This window comes from Pogona vitticeps, chromosome 3, assembly GCF_051106095.1.
Source record: "Pogona vitticeps strain Pit_001003342236 chromosome 3, PviZW2.1, whole genome shotgun sequence".
In the NCBI taxonomy this organism is placed as follows: domain Eukaryota; kingdom Metazoa; phylum Chordata; class Lepidosauria; order Squamata; family Agamidae; genus Pogona; species Pogona vitticeps.
Window position 1 is genome coordinate 111,881,581 of NC_135785.1, and position 20,742 is coordinate 111,902,322.

At 38.6% G+C, this 20,742-nt stretch overlaps 1 protein-coding gene and 1 non-coding gene across 35 annotated transcripts in view; both read left to right on the forward strand.

Moving 5' to 3' along the window:
• Positions 1–20,742, forward strand: part of KCNMA1 (potassium calcium-activated channel subfamily M alpha 1) — a 668,230-nt gene that overhangs the window by 421,318 nt on the left and 226,170 nt on the right. For 26 of the 34 annotated variants that reach the window (XR_013543877.1, XR_013543878.1, XM_072995024.2 and 23 more), the window contains 2 exons: positions 838–1,008; positions 2,547–2,638. Coding sequence is in view for 31 of the 34 variants with exons in the window: in XM_072995024.2 (XP_072851125.2) it covers positions 838–1,008; positions 2,547–2,638 (263 nt within the window). In the remaining 3 variants the exon portion in view is untranslated. Of the gene's footprint in view, positions 1–837; positions 1,009–2,546; positions 4,865–20,742 lie in introns of those variants that run through there. The other 8 variants (XM_078391064.1, XM_072995010.2, XM_078391067.1 and 5 more) reach the window with 3 other exon arrangements.
• LOC140706198 (U1 spliceosomal RNA) lies at positions 7,992–8,155 on the forward strand. The gene has a single exon (XR_012085874.2). It is a non-coding gene; the product is annotated as a U1 spliceosomal RNA (small nuclear RNA).

Sequence of the window (20,742 nt, forward strand, 5' to 3'; positions counted from 1 at the left end):
CCAACATTATGTAGTAAAATGTGATGAAAAGGAGGGATTTCAGAGTCTCCCCAGTCTGTGTCCATGTGGATTGCCATACAGTGCCTAAACGTGCGTTGTCAGGGTGGAACATGTTTCACTGTCCTTTTTAAGTCAAAGTCATAGACGTCTGGTGAGATCTTACTGTTATTGATTGGTTGATTGGTTGCTTGCTTGCTTGATTGCTTGCTGGCTTTTGGCCTGATAAGGAAACCATAGTGGCTCACGATATTTAAAAAAATAGAATTTAAAACACAGTAAGCTAAACATCAAAGAACAATTAATCTGTACATTCATTAAAATACAACTGTATATTTAAAAGCACTTAATTTAACTTGAAAGGACTTAATAATTAAAAACACTTAAATTAATCTTAAGTTAAAAATGGCATTCAGGGACTCAAATGTGATTGATAAAAATTTGCATGAAAAGGTGGGTATTTAGCTGTCGGTGGAAGGACAAAAGAGAGGGGGGTTTACCTGACCTCTTAAGGGAGAGCATTCCATAACCTGGAAGCAGCCACAGAGAAGGCCCTGCCTTGTGTCCCCATCAACTGTGCCTGCGCTGGCAATGTAACCAGAAGAAGGGGCTCCTCTGATAACTTTAACGCAGAGAAGACTCATATGGGGATGGCCCAGTGAGAGAGACAACTGTTCTTGTCTATAGCAGTGCAGTGGATTCTTGTCAGGACAAGGATTTGAACCTGTGTCTTACGTGTTTTACCCAATGTGATGCTCAGCTCTGTCTCATCAATGCATTGTTTCCACTCTGCTTTGCAGAATCCAAAGCAATTTACCTGCTGTTGTTCTTTTGTTGTAGGTGGAGAACTCAGGGGATCCATGGGAAAACTTCCAAAATAACCAAGCACTTACATATTGGGAATGTGTTTATTTACTAATGGTTACTATGTCTACTGTTGGTTACGGAGATGTTTATGCAAAAACAACACTTGGTCGCCTTTTCATGGTCTTCTTCATCCTCGGGGGATTGGTAAAATGTTTATGTTATTTTTCTGCTGGATTCTTCCCCCCCTCCCCCAACAGTATAATTACCTTCTTTGTAGCAAATTGATGAGCAGCTAAAAATATTTCAGAATGCATGTGTAAAGTTTGCATTTTTCAGACCTGTTTAACTAATAAAAACATTAATGCAGTAGAACACTTAAAATGTAATGCATGCAGATACAGAAAGTGCCTTAGGAATTTGCAGTATTGATGCCTAGTTAGGAATTGCTTGTAGTATATTAATTGGGTTGTTATGGTAATGATAATTTAAAGTTAGCTGCGGTTTCAAGAACCCTCCCTTCCTTCCGTGTTCCTTCCCGATATTCCAACAAACACTGTGGCTTAGGACCACCTTTAAAGAGCCGCCTGCCCGTTCCAGATAATGGCAAAATTATGTTCGCTTTCATTTCAACACTTGGCCACCATGCAAGAAACATGGTGCTAACATAACGCAGTCATCACAAATTTCCTAAAAGGTCAGCAAGTTATGTCTCTGCTGTGCTTGAAGAGTAAGTACAACATGGCTTCAAATCCAAATGTTTCTTAAATTTCTCTGTCGGTGCCAAGGTAAGTAACTTATTGGATATACCTCCCTCCCTCCCTTTATATGTGTTACATACCTACAGCCTGAAAAGTAGTTTAAGCTTGCTCACCTATGTTTGTATATCTCACATACATCTCTTTTTGGAGATGTTGTGTCCACGACGTTATAAATGCAATATGAATATTTGCATTTATTTCCAAAGGGGTTCATACTCTTGTACCAAAAATGAGAGGCCAAGTTCACTGGCAGCAGCTCTTAGAAGTATCCAGCCACAATCAAAATGTTTGTTGGACAAAACATGGCAGATTACATTTTCATCCCCCTCATCACCTTTTTTTTTCTTTTACATCCTTACATGTCCTTACCAACTTTTTTTAAAAGGTGACCTTTTAAAAATATTTATTATTTTACTTACACCATCATTTAAACGTGAGTAGAGGTAAACCTCTGCTCTCACCTTCTTTTCTTTGATACATCTTTTATAAACTAGTAGCATTCAATTTTGTAATTATATGCAATTTTTCTTTGCTTTACCTTGTTGGGGTGTTTTGGCGGTGGACGGCTTTTCGATGTTTCCACTCACCCCCCTTTAGAAATTGTTAGCCATGGCAGCGCTTTTATCAATTGGATGCCACATTGACCTCATTTTATTTTATTTTTGTTCTTGGTTTTGTTTTGTTTTGTTTTGTGTGCCTTTCTCCCTCTTTTGACCATTTTCTTTAGTTCCTGAAGTGTGTGTCTCTTTCAAGACCAACTTTTGTGTCCAATCTTCTTGTTTTGATTTTACAAAAACTTTTTAAAACCTTTTTGATGGAAAAAAGAGCGAGAGAGAGAGAGAAAAAAAACCTTCATAGGTCTTAAGACTTTTGCATTTTCGGATCTTACAGATGATATATCTTCTTAAAATATTCATCACCCCCCCCCCCTTTCTTTGGCCTCTCTTTTTAGTCTTTTCTTCTGTCTCCTATCTTCTTCCTTAGGCCATGTTTGCCAGCTACGTCCCTGAAATCATAGAGTTAATAGGAAACCGCAAGAAATATGGTGGTTCCTATAGTGCGGTTAGTGGAAGAAAGTAAGTATTCCAAGAGGCTCTGCTGCCTCTGGTGCAGTAGAACACTCTCTGCATGCCATTTTCTTTTTTGTTTGTTTTTGTTTCATGCATGTAGGCAATGTTTGCGCGCTACGTGCCAGAAATTGCTGCTCTCATCCTTAATCGGAAGAAATACGGCGGGACTTTTAACTCAACCCGAGGCAGAAAGTAAGTCTTTTAAAAAAAAGGGAAAAACCAGGTGTGGTTGTGTGATATTTAACAGCCCACCATGGTGGTGACATCTGACTCACAGACACACCCTGATACACTCTGTCTATGTGTTTTGTGAGTATGTGTGTCCTGTTGACATCAAATTTGTCCCCTTCCCGAGATGTCACGCTGCTTATTAGAGACATGGGCCATGCTAAGGTATGAGTCACAATGGTTTGCCCTCTTCCATGGGGGGGGGACTGTGGACAACATTAGTGCTCAGTGTGTACCGTCTCAAAGACAACCCTGCTATTATTAATTTGCTGTCAGGTTAGTTAGCTAAGTTGTTCATTGTGTCATATCACCAAAGGATTACTTCTGGAGCTGCTTCTTTTAAAATCAACAGCAGCAGCAGCAACAGCCCTAATCTTAGAAACCACACTTGCATGGAAAAGTGGATGCCCACACTCTTCATGCGCACATCTTGGCAGTGTGCCACAGCTACCACTTGGGTGGGCTCACATTAAGGTGCTGTTCAGAACAACAGCCATTTCTATAGTGGATCTGAACAAGAGGCTCTCATGATTTGCCTGTATATGGTGCACCGACACAAAAGGTTGCCACAAACATATACATCAAGTGCCAAGTTCCATATTGAAGAAAGGCTGCTCTTTCCACAGATCCAGTTCCTCTGTCCCACCCATCCAAACTGCTTGCATTTAACATTGCACATGCTGTAGGTACAATGCTCCTGAAAGTGTGAGCATTTTTGTACGTTGCTGCACACTTAGTGTGCCTTTTTAAAACTAGCCTAGTAAGGTTTGGAGTTTAGAATTTCTTTTGTAGGAACGCAGTCATCACAAGTACCTTGAAGATAGTTGCATGACGAGTACAGAAAAGGTGAGGCAACCCTGTGTTAGTGTCACTAAGGAACAGGTCAATGCAGGGAAATCTAAAGCATTCCATAATTCGGCTTCCATTTTGTTCCAGGCATGCATCTCCTTAGTGATATTGCGACATGTCTTGATGTTTTGAATCAATTGTGACATTAATACTGTGATAATCCACATTAAATGCAGTGTCAGATGCAACCTTTCACTCATCTGATTTTCTTGTAATATTTTAAATTCAATTTAACTGCTTTTTATATGACAACATCTGGAACGTCTGAAAAATTGTTCAGAATTAAGGCTATTTCTTAAGATCAGGCTATAACCTCTCTCCCCCTAACAAATCAAATTTATGGTAACTATAAATAGTGTCAAATACAGTGGGGTCTCTACTTAAGAACTTAATCCGTATTGGAAGGTGGTTCTCAAGTTGAAAAGTTCGTATGTTGAATCTGCATTTCCCATAGGAATGCATTGAAAACTATTTAATCCGTATCTGCTCTTTTCCGTCCATAGAAACTACAGTGGAACTTCTACTTAAGAACTTAATCGGTTTTGGAATGGCGTTCTTAAGTTGAAACGTTCTTAAGTTGAAGCAAAATTTCCCATAGGAATGGACTGAAAACCAATTAATCCGTTCTGGCTGTTTTTTTGTTATGTGGAGGTGCGTTTGTACATTGAAGCATTAGTTCTCATAGGAACTAATGCAAAGCTGGTTAATACGTACTCTACCCATTAGGGGGAGAATTTTTTTTAACCTAAGATGACCTAAGGTTAAAAAAAGAGCAGGAAAGGTTTTTTTTTCCTGTTCTTATCTTGGATTTCTGTTCTCAAGTAGAAGCAAAATTTAGCAAATGGAGCTGTTCTTAAGTTGGATTGTTCTTAAGTAGGGACGTTCTTAAGTAGAGACCCCACTGTACGCATATAATTTCAGTGCTTCTTTCATTGGTTAGAATCATACATAAAAAGATATGAAATGTAATAATTTTCAGAAAGCTGTTCCACTAGATTTTCCTCACAGGCTGCCTTGATGATATCACTAAGAAGATCAAGTTACCTGACACATAATTGGCACTGAGTATTACATAAGTTTATAAATTGCCTCACAAAGCTTGTGCAGGGCCTAATCACTCCCTTTGTACCCAACAGCACCTTCAACTCCACCCCCGTGCCTCTTTTTATGTTCATTTCTGTATGCGTTTTGCCATTTCACAGAAAAAAAGACAGAAATAACAGCTACCTCCAAATTCCATTCACTATTCAGTTTCAATAAATTAAATTCCCATTTGCCATTTCATGAACCATAGAAAAACATATGTTTTAGCCATTTCCTTTTTAATCAGACTTGCTGACTTTTGTCTCAACCCATGAACAATGCTTCATCGTTGGCTGGTTGTTGTTGTTGGTTTTTTTAGTCATCAGCTCTATGTCCCTTTTTGAAGTGGTGTGCTGTTATTATATCCATCTTCCCTCACCCCCTCAACTGACAGGTTGCTTTGGAACTCCAATGGAACGACCCTTGCTAGTTCCAAATAAATATTTCCTTCCAGTAGCATTCCAGGATGTTTAAGTGTACTTTTTCAGACACCTAACATTTCACTTAAGTAGTGCTACAGTTTTTGTTTCCTCGAACTGCTAAAACCAATGTGATGAAATAAATCCAACCCATTTAAAAATGGTCAAATTCTAATGCCAGAAAGGGAGTTATAACAAAAATCAAATCAAAATCAAATTTTGCTAATCAAAATTCAGAAATTAGAATACAAACATGAACACTTTTTGCTGCTGAAGTTCAAAATGGCTTCAAAAACATTTTAAAAAATAGTTGATTTGATCCAACATCAGTCTGCTGCAACCAAGAGCAAATATACATGTTCTGCAGAATGTGCTAGAAAACGTGTATAGCATCGTATGAACACTGAATGAAGTACAGTATTATAGATGGTCCATCCCGTGATATTTTGCCCCCATTAAAATATGTCAAGAAAGCAAGGCTAAAGAGGATCTGTTTTGTCACTGGTACCCAGCATTGCTCTGTTGTCTCTAAACTTAGATATTTAAATTCCCACATTCTAGTGACTTCACCAACTAGCTTAAAGGCTTCGCTGCTAGCTTTGGGGCTTTCTTAATTTTATTTTATCTTTGGGAATTTTTGCTTTCTTTTAAAAATATGCTCTTTGTCTTCATTCATCTGTCTCTGTTTGACTGTATATTATGTTGACTGAAGCTGAACTCTTTCATCAGCACAGACTGTTCAGTTTAACTTTATGCATTGTTTCCTGGTTCAAAAAGCTAATTTCTAAATACTTTGGAGAAGCCTTTGCTCACATACATCTTTCATCAGAGCACATAAGCTTGGGAATGGCACAGTAAAAAGCCATTAGCAATCCTGTGTTTGATATTGGTTTTGCAGTCAGTAGAACAAGATTGATGAAATGTTATGTTTGGCCAAAAATTTGAGTTTTCCTTTGGAATTCAGCATTGAGAGAATGGGCTGTCAGAACCAATAAGTTTCCCATTGCTTAGAATAGGAGGCATGTGGTAATAATTAGCAGTACACAGTTTTTAGCTGAGCAGCTCAGAACAGATTCTGGCAGCAAACATAATGAGAAAGTACATTTCTGCAATTTCTAATGTCAAAAAGTTTCCAGATAAAATTAAATGCATTTGCAAAAAGAAAAAAAACTGGAGCCACTAAAATTTGTTGAAAGATGTTATTCAGTGTTTCAAAATAGTGTATTTCCTTTTCCCAGAAAGAAACATGCATTTAACTCCTTTCTTTAGACATATTATTTAAGTAAAGCTTTTGTGTGTGTACACATGTTTGTGTGTGTGTGCACGTGCGCACACATTTGTGCATTTTCATGAAGAGCAGGCTCTCAAAACCAAGGCCAGCCAGTCCAGGATGTAAGTATAGTTTGGTTTCATGAAGCATGAAGCTGTAATGTGTACTTCCAAGGTGAGATTTTCTTCCACCTGAACCGTGCATAGATGGTGCTGTATAAAGGCAGAATGTGTTGGACCTGCAGAATATTTCACTGGGGTGACCAAATCTAGATCTCAAAAAGAACAGGGTTCCTGCACCTCCATGAGTTCAGAAGAAGGCATCCCTGCAATTCAATATGTCCTGCAAGCTCTGATAGAATACCTTTCTTATAGATAGGTACTACAAAGGCTTCAGCCCATTCTGAAGGGAATGTACCAGGTTTGTCTATAGAGGGAAATAAGACACCTCGCATCAGGATCCCCCAGTGTGATTAATTAATCAAGTAGGAAGTCAGGTGGGATTCCATTCCTTCTTGGGGCCTTATGCTTTTTTAGTTTTTTAAATCACCATTACTACCTCATTACAAGTGACTGGGACATCCACTTACAAAGATGTACAGACCCTCTTATCAAAAAGCAGGGAGTGATAGTGTGGCTCCCATTCATGTGTGGCAATAGGTCAGTACAGGGTTCATTGGTATGCCTTGTGGCTCCAATAAAATGCCAAAATTTAGACCCCTTGCTGCATAGTACACACAAACATCTTTTCTCAAATTAATTTTTATACTGTTTCCGTAGCTTCAAATACTGCTGTGGTAAAGGGACTACATCATTTTTCTTTCAGAAATTATGTTGTCTTTCAGTTTTTCTTTTTAAATTGCCTACAATCATCATCATCACCACCACACGGGATTGCCCACCCTACTCCCAGAATACCTTGGTCTGGTTCTCGGAAGAGAAAAGGTTGGAATTCTTTTATAATCTGAACATAGCAATCTAATGTTACTTTGGTGTCCTTTGAGGAGACCAAGGAAGCCCTCAAAACATACATGTTGTCATATTCCCATCAACATTCCAAATCCTTAAAATTCATTTTTGACCAATTACAGTGAAAAGCAGATTGTTGTGTGTTTGAGGCTCAAAATTTCCTGCTCTCTTCTGAATTTTCTCTGGGTAATCCATTTGCAGAATTAAAGGCTGATGAGCGGTTGGATAGCAGTCTACTCTGAAGGAGATAATTAATTTAACCATGGACGAGGAGATTGCAGTGTAATCAACTACACTGGCATCCATGTGACTGATGAAAGTGAACTCCCCTATTTGGTCTTCCTTCCTGGAGCCATTCAAAATGTCAAGATCAACCTGCAAAATCATTTGTATAAAAAGCTTCACTTGAATACTTGTAGTGCAATCCTTAGACTGTCTCTCTTTCATTTGTGGGAATTCTTCCAAACTGAGGTGTGTAGTTTGTTGGAATGATTCCCAGTTTGGGCCCAAATGGGCATTAAAGTCACCCATCATACTTATATATAATTACCTGGCAGGGGAGATACCATGATCATGAAGGTAGTTTTCCCAAGGTGAGGCTCATCCTTTGCACTACAAGTGTGCTGATCCTGCAGTTTCCCAAAATGCAGGAAACCCGAATGCGTAATTTGTGGCAAGTTGATATGTCCTGCAAGGGGAGCTCTGTCCTGGCTACTCTGCTTGTTGCTGACCTAGCCAGTTACTGCTTCAATTATGATTTGCTGAGTGTGGGTGAGCTTTCCTCCCGTTTTTGTTTGGTTTTCCCCATCTGAGGCAGATAGCAAAGATGGAAAGTGACAGGAACTTTGTATAGGTCATGATATAAAGCTGGTGGGCTGCATTCAGCTTGGGGGGGGGGACACATGTTGTGTTCACCTGCCTTAGAGATATATCTCTGCTCATCCCCATTGTGATCTTTGAGTACAGAACTAGGTGTTTTTTGTTTTTGTTTTTTGTTTTTGCAGTGGCTGAAAGTCTGAATATGAGCATGTGCATCCCTTCTTCCAAGTTTGCTCCAACTATGAACTCACCAGGTTACCTTAGACAACCTGCTATCTCCCATTCAAAACTCATTCTTATCTGCAGCACTGGGTTAATGATAGGGGTCTGTTTTAGAACAGTTCTGCTAAGAAATGGGGCCCTCTGCTATGGGGAATGCTTTGCTCGCTCTAAAAATATTTCATATGTAATAATAAATTATTCTTTAGTTACTATTTCTTACTAAATGGGAAAATAAACCAAGTCAGTTATGAAAAGCTTAAAACGTGGAAAATGGCCAAGTGTGCTAATTTAGGATTTGATATTTTCAAAGACAAAGAGAGAAAGATGGGACTTCTGGCTGTTGATATCTTAATATTTTCTTTGTGTCAAGAGAATTTGTTTCTTACTATGGATCCTGAGGGGATAAGAGATAATAAGTTTTCCCAAGGCTATCTATTGTTTTTCTATTCCTCTCCAGATTTTTAATTTTACCTGCCTTGCTGTGCAGGTATAAGCAGTTAAGGAGGAGGAGGAGGACAGGATACACTCTGTCATTCACAGATACTAGATGGAAACATAAAGAGGTCCTCATGTAAGGCTGTTCCTCAGTGGACATAGTCAGAGACTATATACTTCCTTGGATGAGTTTGAACTGTGGTGTGTTTGATTTTAATAGAGGTATACAAGCAGCTTTGTTTAAAAAACATAGCTACATTTGGTGAAATTTTACTTTTCAGCTTCCTATAACAAATGTGGGATTTATGGTCATTTCTACCAGTATTTCACAGAGCTGTGAAACAAGACCCCAGTTAAGTTACAGGTTCATGTACCTTCTTTTAGCTGACAAATACATTGCAGATTGTGCGGGGATTGCAAATCCCAGTTTGTGAAGCTATGCTTGATGCCAGCTGGAGTGGAGCCATTGTAAGAAAAAGATATATATTTTTTGTGTGCAGAACTCTTACACTTTGCCAGGAAAACATTGTTTATGTCCTAAAAAGAAAGAAACTTATGTTTTGTACAGAAAGCCTTTTTTTTTTGGTACAAAGTACAAAGTTTAAGATAAAGTGCAATTTCTTTGTATAAAACATTGCTGATAAAAAAAAGGCAGGAAGAGGTGCATGTGAGTGCGAAAAATCTTGGATCTATTGCACTTTTTTTTTTTAGATTAGTGTTTCCGTGTATTGAGGCACCATTTTTTTCTCAAGGACAAGAAAATTATTGAGAGTTTTGCTACATCTTTAAAAACATATAGTGACCTCATGTTTTCATCTATTGGGAAGCAGGGAGAATCTCATAGAGTGTTTGGCACTGAGGGTTTTGTTTGCTTTGACGCGTCATACTTTCTGTAGTCCTGAGAGTAAAAACGTTGGGCAATCGAGGTTGAAATCCCTCCTCACATACTTAGATTACTGAATGGTTGTGTGGAGATCATGGTCTTTCCACCTAACCTTCCCTACAGCATTGCTGTTTTGAAGATAAAGTGGAACAGCCCCAAGCATGGACTCTTAGAAAGTATAAGAAGGGAAAACATCAGTGATAATGGGATCAGAAGAGTAATGCACCCAAGCAATTCCTGCGACTTGAAGAAATATGTGGGGGAAAGGATACCTTTTCTGAATCTGTGCATTTATTTGCTGTGCTGATGGAACAGCCAGACAGTCAGGAACCAGAAGTGGAAGTGGGAAAGCAGAGAAAGCTGATGGGTGCAGATTGCATAGATATGTACATCTCTAATGTTGACAATATTTTTCCTGTGGTCAGCACCATACAGACAGCTCTTTAAAAATGGGTTCCGTACTCTTTTGCTCCTCTCTACAACTGATTCTTCCTTTGCTACACAGCTTCTCATGGATAGAAAAGATCTGAAGACATACCAGTCAGGAACATGAGTGTCACTCTCCCACTGGAGCAGAAAAGAGACAGGGAGTAGCTGGCCCAAGCCAGACACCTCTAAATCCAGTGCCCTAATGACTAAAGAATGGCAGTGTCCCTCCACATTTCTTGGAGCAACCGCATAAGGAACAATCTAGAGCCTAAATATGTGTGTGACTTCTGAGACAAATGTATAAACCACTTCAGTATCATTCCACTTCCATTCTGTTGTCCGTTTGTTAATTCTGTACACAGTTAAAACAGCCCACTCGGGAATATCTTTTAAGTTCATTCTTGAGTAAATTATTTTGAGTGGAATTTCAGAATAAACCATACTAAGTCTTCTTGCCTTTAGGAAGATCATTGGTTGAAATTGACCAGTCTGCCTTCCCCTCATAGAGCAGCTAGCTTGAGGCCTACTGCTCCCTTTGGTCTTTTCTGCTGCCCCTCTCCTAATCACCATTTCACACCAAGCATAACTAAAGTTATGCTTTAAAGTTATGGGACGTGGTGGCGCTGTGGGCTAAACCGCAGAAGCCTGTGCTGCAGGGTCAGAAGACCAAGCAGTCGTAAGATCGAATCCACGTGACGGAGTGAGCGCCCGTCACTTGTCCCAGCTCCCGCCAACCTAGCGGTTCGAAAGCATGCAAATGCAAGTAGATAAATAGGGACCACCTCAGTGGGAAGGTAACAGCGTTCCGTGTCTAAGTCGCCACCATATGACCACGGAAGATTGTCTTAGGACAAAACGCTGGCTCTATGGCTTGGAAACGGGGATGAGCACCACCCCCTAGAGTCGAGCACGACTGGACAAAAATTGTCAAGGGGAACCTTTACCTTTACCTTTATAACTAAAGTAGCAGCTAGGCAAAGTAAAACTTTTGGGGGAAATCCTGTTGCATATTAGATCTGGTGCCAAAAACATTGAATTTACATGACTTGAAAGCTCCCCCCCCCCCCTTTACATGTGCACCTATCAGGTTCCAAGGCTCCCTGAGGCTCCCTTTTGCCCTGGGAGAGCCTTGGGGAGTCTCTGGATAGGGAGAAGTTTTAACAATAAAAAGTCACTGTTGCATTGCTGCTGCCGGGATCAAGGCCACCAGTGGCAATGTTTTTTTAAAAAAAAACTATTAAAGGCTCTCCCAGGCCAAAGGGAACCCTAAACAGCCTTGGAGCATAAAAGGAGGGGAAGATAACATTTCAATTCACTTAAATAAATTATTTCTGGTGCCAACTCCAGTTTACACTGGCATTGCTTTACACAACAATTTTTCCCCACTGAATGGTCATAATTATTGGTCATGCAACCACAACATTCTCACAACTCAGGAATAATAGTGACAGATTACTAGGAAGTGCTCTAAAAGCACTCAGTATTACTTGCTTTTTATCCTAAGACCTTCAACTTCAGGCATATGTCTAAAAGCCTTTTATTTTAAGCAAGCTTCAGTTGTGTGCTGAATGAAGCTTATAAAGACGCCTAATTTCTCTTTCCTCGTGATCTGCTCTGCATCTTGGAGATTCCTTCAGATTACTTTAGTTTATAAAACATGCATTACCAACTCATCAACATATCATGAAGAATAATTTGTTAGAGATTCCTTCCAGAAGGAAGCCTGTGACTTGATAGTTCCATTTCCCAGACATTAAAAAGAGCCACAAAGAGACAGACAGAGTAAACAGATAGACAAACAGATAATTTAAACTGAAAGAACACCTTGGATCAATTAGACATTATGATCTGAGTCAGAAACATGAAATAGCTGGATTTTCTCCCTCTTTTATCTTAAGCCATGGGAAATTGTCTCTTGATTTCTTCTCATTCAGAGGCAGAACTCACACAAAAATGTGCAATATCAGTCCCTAATATTTATTGGAGCTCAAATTATATCCTAAACCACTTTTCTTCCCTGTAATCTATCATTTTAAATTTTAAAAAAAAATCTCTGAAGCTCTCCAACTGTAGGAGAAGTTCCAGTTTGATACGGTGTATTTAATGATTTTACCTTTGTTCAGTTGTGAGCTCATGATGTGGTGTTAAATAAGTTGCTCTCTCAACTCTACTGCTTTGATTTGTAAAATGGGGGAAATAGTACTAGCTTACATTAAAGCTTGGTTGATAGCCAGGACAATCACATTTAAGGTGATTGGAGACTTAGAAAAAAGTGCTGTGTGACTACTACAGTACTGTATACATGTATGCATCTATTTTTGATCTTGTACATTAGCTCCTTTTCTGTAAACATAGTATCAAGCCAATGTATATGAAAAAAATAAAAAATAAAGAAAGACTAAGGCCTAAGTCCAGTTTGTAGTTCCAACTAGAGTAGAACCATAGGCTGAAATCCACTTATATATTTCTGCTAGCATAACACTGCTGGCATAACTGTTATCAGTTGATTGCCCCAAGGTAAAGAGTCAACATGGGCATTTCCTATCACACACTGAGTCACACACTGGGTATATGATGTAATAAAAGTCTATGCTAGCTTCTTAACTTGCAACAATTTGCTGCTGGAAGTTGCCACCAGTAAGCTTAACTAATAGGATTTCAGCCAATAGTGACCTATGAGTCACCATTTATGTAAATTCTTTTGATTCAGCATGTCTTCTTTAATTGGGATTGCAAGTTGGATTGGGCCAAATGACTAAATAATATAATTAAAACAGAACACCAAATAAAATCAAGATTTAAAAACAATGTAGCCAAAACTAAGTAAAGGAGAGCTTGATCATGGACACTGCCAAAGAAAATACTTATGTATATCAAAGTTGCCCTCACCACCTGCAGAAGATGTTGCCACCTAGAGGCTCCTGGACATAACATTTCAGAGAGAAGTTACCACAGTTACCCTCGGGTAAAGTAACAGAATCTGTAGCCCTCCTGATCAATTTATTTATTTGTTTATATATAATATATATAATTATATATATAATATTCTGTGGGGCTTTCTCCTAGGAAAAGTGTCAGATGAATGCAGCTATCTAACAATGCAAATTTACTGAGAAAGAAATCCCACTGTGCTCTTATTCCTCTTTATAGGCTTATTTATTTGTTATATACAGAATCTGTATATATAACAGGATCTGTAGCCCTCCTGATCAATTTATTTATTTGTTTATATATATTACAGAGGAGTGAGAGCACAGTGAGATTTCTTTCTCAGTAAATTTGCATTGTTAGATAGCTGCATTCATCTGACACTTTTCCTAGGAAAAAGCCCCACAGAATGTTGAAAATTGTCCCTTGGTGCAGCGTACAGAGTACAGAATTGAAACACACAAGTGCAGACTTATTTAACCAGCCATATAGAACAAATTTCAAAAAAAATTAAACCAGCAGATAATAAGAATGGCTTGGAAGAGATCATAATATTCTTTGCACCACAAGAAGTGGTCCTTTTTTTGTGTTATGCTATGTAGAGGCTCCTCATCTGCCCCAGGAAACTGAATGTGGACTCCCATGGACTATTGTCAGTGTCTCCTTGAGAATCAGAAAACTGTAAAATGGAAGGATAGGGCCAGCCCTTCTCTTCATCTGACATTTGAATTTTTATAAAGTTAAAATAACATATTCTTGAACAAATATTGAGCTCCTGAGTAACCGCAGGAAACAACCAGAATACAAAGACGTGATGTGTAGATAATCTGTACTTGGCTCCCTGTAGTTCTCTACTATGGTATCAATCCTGAGAAAGCAGCAGAATTGCTATAGACCCTTACACCTTCCCCTGGAAGTTTAATAGCTCCCTGTAGTCTTTTTCTAGATGTTTCCAGAGAAAGGCCAGAAAAGATGAGAAAGAAGTGCATCCATATAGTTCATGATTTCAATCAGAATATTCAGGTGGTGGACAAACGACATGAATATAGTTTTTTCTCATTTGTGAGTTTTTGGAGGATACTGAATCAAAGGCATTCTGGTTAAAAGGAAAGTCAGGTCTTTTAATGAGAGCCTGTGGCATTAATTAAATAATGACCAGTGTTGCATGCCACTTGAGACATAAATAAACAATGAAATGAAAACTTCTTTTTAACTTATTAAGAGTATAAAATAAAAGCACAAGACAAATATATTGTAGAAGGCAGTGCTCCTACCACCCAATGGTTTGGGTAGTCATGGAAGGAAAAGAAAAAAAAAGTGGGGATGTGGGAATGGGTTAGTTAACAATTTTTTTAAAAAAATCTATTGTTTTCTGTGTATCAATCTCAGATCACTAATACATGTCCATACTAAGGCTGTATGCAGCTTCCTGAAAGTAAGCAGGTGGTAGATTTTTACTCTGCTTTCTTATATTTTCAAAATGAACTTCTTCCTCCCTTTCATTTATTTTCTTCGTTCCCCATCCCATTACAATGCAAAAATATAAGGTTTTCTGCCAAAAATCTAGAGCTGATATAATGTGCCTGTTTACACAAAGTTAGTTAGTTAGTTAGTTAGTTAGTTAGTTAGTTAGTTAGTTTATTTATTTATTTATTTATTTATTTATTTATTTATTTATTTATTTATTTATTTATTTATTTATTTATTTATTTATTTATTTATTTATTAGTGCAATGCACTATTCTGGGAGGTTGACAATGATAAAAGACACAGAAATCAATACAATTAAAATAAAATAACACCAAAGTGCTAGATTAGCTCAGTGGCAGAGTCAGAGGCTGAGAGTTCAATTTGCACCACTGGGCCTCCTTCACAGGGGCTGGACTAGATATTCCATTGCGTCCCTTCCAGCTCTGCAGTTCTAAGATGAACCACCTTGGTTTCTTTTTAAGGAGAAAGGCAGGATGAAAATATTTTAAATAAATAAATAAATATAAATATGATGATGAAAAATAACAAAAACCTCAGAGGTGTAATCTGCAGCTTAAATGCAGAACATGAGGCATATTGAAAAATTAGGCAGGATTACATTGAAAGGCCTCTTGAAAAGTAATATTTTCAAACACCTTTTAAACATTCGTTCGGGGGGCAGGCATAGCTTTGCACAACATGTCAGTCATACCCTGTTGCCTAGTCCATATGAAATACAATGGATGGACATTCCCCGTCATTTGTCAAAATAACCAAATTCCTTAAGGCCAAGAGCACAATATCAGATTCTTTTTTTGGAGTGCAGTGCATAGGTATTTGAAAGGGAGAGGTGTCTCAGCAGACTTGAAAGGCTTGATATTAGATAGATCCAAGATTAAATGGGGGCGGGACAAAGGTTTTTTAAAGAGCCTTTGCTGTGATCACATTATAGCACTAGAGCAGCTATGAGCACAGGTCAGTCATGTGGTAGTTAAAGAACAATAATTATTCTTCTGGCACGTGTACCTAGTTCCTTGGCTCATTTAATTATTTATAACACTGGTCCTTCAGTGTCTTTGATCAACAAGAAAGCACATAGAAAAGCTAAATAGGAATAACATGAATTGACACCTTCCCCCATCCCTCTTCCAAATAGCATTGAGCTGAAATCCTGGGTTTATTGTTGGTTTCATTTTGTTTTTGAAGGATTTCTGTCCTCATGTACAGACAAGGATGACTTAAGTCACAGTTAGGATAGGCCCATTTGGATCAGTGGAACTTATAGAGGAATTGTCTCAAAAAATCCCCACTGATTCGGTGGATCAATTCTAGAACTATTTACTAGAGGAAGCAACAGGATTTTGGCCATTGAAGAATAAATAGTGTAACAGAGAATTTCACAAGGAAAACATACTGCTCATTGTAAGAAGGTAATATACTTCTTTTTTATACTGTATTAATCATTACAATCCAGTTTTTAAAGAGGCATTTTAAAATTTATTTTCAAAATGCGTGGACCCTACTTTCCATACTAGAGAGGAAATGTGTAGAGTAATAAAATTTAAGAAGCCTACTATAATAAGAATGTAATTTAAATTAAAAACTTTTAACTTGACACTGTAAAGATTATGACTAAGACACCAAGTGACTGTCAAGAGGACCTTCTGTAAACAAGGCACCATCACAGAGAAGGTGCTGTGTTTTGTAAATAACAAATGCATTTCTGTTGTAGAAATCAGAGTGCCCCTCTGATGATCTTAAAGCATGGGTTAATATGAAAGGAGGAATTCCTTCAGATATGTCAGAGCCCAGCTATTGAAGGCTTTAAAGCTAAACATCAGCCCCCTGCAGTGGCCTCAGTGACCAACATGGTTCCTCTCAGACAAATTGGCCAGAATTGGAAAATGTTGCAGATACCCCTGAAATTTGTAAGAATTCAAGCTCCCATAGTGTTCTCAAGTGCAGTTTTGTATAGAACCCATTGACACACATTAAAACCCGTTTAATGCATTCCAGTGGGCTAAAAACTCACCATCCAGCGAAGATACTCCATAGGCAGGCCATTTTCGGTGGTTGTTTTGCAAGGAATCTGTCCCAGAAAACAGCGGGGAGCCATTTTATTTACCCGGCGGCCATTTTGAAACCACCGATCAGCTGTAGGGAAATCGTCGTTTTGCGAAGAATCGGTTCCCGAAGCAGGAAACCGATCATTGCAAAGTGAAAAAAGCCTATTCAGACCATCGTTTTGCGATCGCAAAAGCGATTGCAAAAACTTTGTTGTAATGCGGTTTTGTCATAATGTGGGGCAATCGTAAAGTGGGGCACGACTGTATAGTGTATTACAGTGACACAATTTAGAGCTTACTAGTAGTAGATGAATCACTATAACCACCCTGTGTCCCTCCAGGAAAGGCTGCATCTGTCCAACCAGACAAAGATGGTAAAAGGTGCTTCAAGCCTGAGCTTCAAGGGACAATGTTGAATTTGGTATCACTCTCCAACCAGTATGCTTGCTCCTTTGCAACATTGCCTGAGTCTTCTTACAAAAAGAAATAGTATTAGGCGTCATTAATTTATATCATCAAATCCCTGGATTTAGTCAGGGAGAATATAGAAGCAATGCTTAAACACTATATGGTTGAGCAGCAATCCCCCAATGCTGCTTTCTGAAACCAGTCCTGCAGGCATGAGTGGAGCCACTGAGCCATCATGACCCCTCGGCTCAGAGATGTTCTGACTGGAGGCCATGGCTGAAAATGTATTAAAAACAGTTGAGAGATCAAGGAGAACTAACAAAGCTATACTTCCGTCTCTTTCCCATCAAGGCTTAACCATCAGAGTGACCGAAGCTCTGACCAAGGCTTTTTGATGGACATATACCCATTCCTTTCAGTGGAAGGTTGAAAATTCATCCTTAACTATTTAATCAATCGGTATTTTATTGAATTGATCTACTAGTTAAACCGATAAAAAACTTGTAGCCTTAAAAAAGAATGCCCATCATAAACAAGAAGCTTAGTTAGATAAACTTCAAACCTATATTGCAAATTGGGCCTCAGAAAAAGCATGCAAAAATACCTTTTAATTCATTGAGTGCTTGAAATTATTATGGAAAACTATTTATGTAGCAAAGAAACAGTAAAATGAGAATGGTACAAACATTGATTGTTTAATAATAGCAGGGTGTCTTTTGATTTATAAATGTTACTCTAGAACTACAAGACACATAGGGGTTTCAAAGGATTAGAGCAGTAACCTCTAGTCTGATTTATTTCTAAATTGCTAGTGCTAAAAATGTGGTTTCCTTCTTTGGTGCCCTGTATATCTGCAACACTCAAGCCCTACTAATTGCATGTTCACACCTATTAATATTTTCCTTCTTTTGTGTTGGTCTGTGTTTCTCATAACTAAAGATCTACGTTCCACCGGTTCATCTAGAACTGCTGGATAGCTGGGTGGCTTAGGTCTCTTGCTGCGGAGACAGAGATTGGGAGTTCAGTTCCCCACTGTGCCTCCTTGAAAGGGGCTGGACTCGATGATCCATTAGGGTCGCTTTCAGCTCTGTAGTTCAAAGGTCATTACCGTATTTTTCTGTTAATAAGATGCCCCAATTTATAAGATGCCCCCCCATTTTTCTAACCCCCCAAATTAAGAAAACTTAGCTTTGAGTCTTCAGTCTCTGTGCTCAGAACACTCAGACATTATGAATCCCTGTTGCATCTGAGCACTGTGTACAGGCTCCACCTCCAACGAGGTGTATTCCCATTGGTTTGTTTGGCATCAACTGATGTCAGTTCCATAAGGCTTGTGATTGGAAGAAGCTAAGTCTCCTGGATGTAGGAAGCTAAGCCTTGTGATTGAAGGAAGCCTGTTTACAGAGGCAAGGTATGGGCAGTTTTGTTCTCTCCATGTTCTCAGTTTACTTCTGTGTATAAGACGCCCCTCAATTTTTAGTGTAATGATTTTAGGAAAAAGTAGTGTCTTATACATGGAAAAATACAGCATTATATTATTATAATAAGCCTCACACAGAAGCAAGATGCTTGAAGTACAGACAGTATACATATGTCTGAGAGTGATATATGCTGGGCTTAGGAACAAAGAGTCTACAAGAGTGAAGATTTAACTAATGAAATACACAACTTGCTGACTGAAAGTTGGGGGAGCAGAACATAAATGGGTATGGAGGTTCTTGCCACCACTTGACATCCCTCCCAGTCACACCCAGTTGGTTATGTGAAACACAGACTGTAGAACTAACATCAGTATTTTGTAAATATGGAAATGAATCTGGGGCCTTTTTCCAACACCCCTCCCCCAAAAGTAGGAATTTAACCAAGATTTGGTGTACGATTGAACTGGGAAAGGAGCATTTCCTTTGATGGATGTCTCTACTCAGTGAAAACACTTTAGCAGAGGAAAACATTTTAGGGGAAGAAAAAAAGTTATATTGCAATGATATAACAACAGTTGTCTTTGCACTTCCTCATTTTTCCAGCTTAATTTAATCAATTTTTATTGTTCTTGGTAAGTGATCCCCATGCTAGAGGTCTGAGGATCCTAGCTGGCATTAACCCTTCCATCCCAGGAATTAGCAAGTCATATTCATTTATTGTGTTCTTCTTCATGGGCTGCACTTGTCCAAGTCAATGAAAGGGAGATCTTTGCCTGATAGTGGCAGGACAAGAGAAAGGGTGACAACCTGGCTTCCCAGGAAGTGTCTTCCACAGATGAGATACACAAACTCAAATGCTTTTTTTGTCTTCCATTTTGAATGTTCTGATACAGTTAAATCATCAAAAAATGAACAAGTGTGCACATTAGCAGAAGGAAATACAAAGAAGCAAACAGAAGAAGTGCATGCACAGTGCATATGCTGGGAGAAATTTCAGGAATGGCTACAGAAAAGAGGGGGCACGTGCTGTAGAACATTTTTGAAGCTGTAGAAACTGAAAAATCCCATAGTTCATTGTGATAGATATACTTAAGATTAATACATACTAGGAATTATCTTCACTGCACTGGTCTTTGAGTGATCTGTGCCTCTTTCTGGATATATGGACACATCACCTTTCTTTCTCTTCTTTGGTCTACTTCTAGCCTGCAGACATTGTAGTTCACCAGACTGGATACCCATCAGCCATGCAGTGTGGCCAATCTAGTGCTTGTCAAATTCCCTTGTTCTTACATTTTTGAAATTCTTTACAGATGTCAGTAACAGAATATTCACAGCAATCTACTTGCATTCAGAAATCAGCACTAGAAGCCCTGTTTGTAAACCTCCCTCTAAGAGCAAGTAGACTGGTAGACAAGAAGCATAAAATCTTGGTAGTGGACCTGTGTCAGTAAGATTAGGTTTTACTTGGTATCCATTAAACCACATCATTAGAGACTCTCAGGTAGGCCCTAAAGACTCACCTGGCCTGTGTTAGTATTAGTACTTTACTGTGCTTTTTGTCTACCAGGTAGTATTTGGTTTTAACTTAATTTTGATTTCAATTCCCCTGTTATTTTATCACTACTTTTATTGTTCATTATGCCTTGTGAGAATTTACGCTAAAAGGTGGCTTATCACTCTTCTAATGAAGATAAAATACAAACAAGTCATGCAGGTCTTAAATAAATAAGCACTAGTTGATCATTCTAACTATTCCAGTAGAATAGGCCAGCATAATATGTTCCTCCTAAATGGCAAGTCCTCTGCCAGTAATCTGTTATGGTCTCTCAAGGCCTCAGCAAACAAAATGTTTACCAGTCCTGAACTATAAAAGAAATATTGTTGGCCACTACTTGTGGGTGAAGGACTGTGGGTGGATTAGTAAGTCACAAATTGCTTGGGTATACTGTAAAAAACAACACACGAGTAAGTATGTCCAGAAGATGTTGTGAGAAAGAGTTGGACAACTGTCCTTCCTTAGCATGAGATGTGAAAGCATTTGTGTTACCTGACTTCATGTATTCTGAGGAAAGAAAGGGACAGACATTATAGCCCAGCCCACAGTAATAAACAAAGATTAATTCAGGTTTATCATTGTGGACTGCTATGTTTGTCCTCTTCCCTCATGGCATCTTAGGGGGAAAAATCCATATATATAGTTAGTATATAT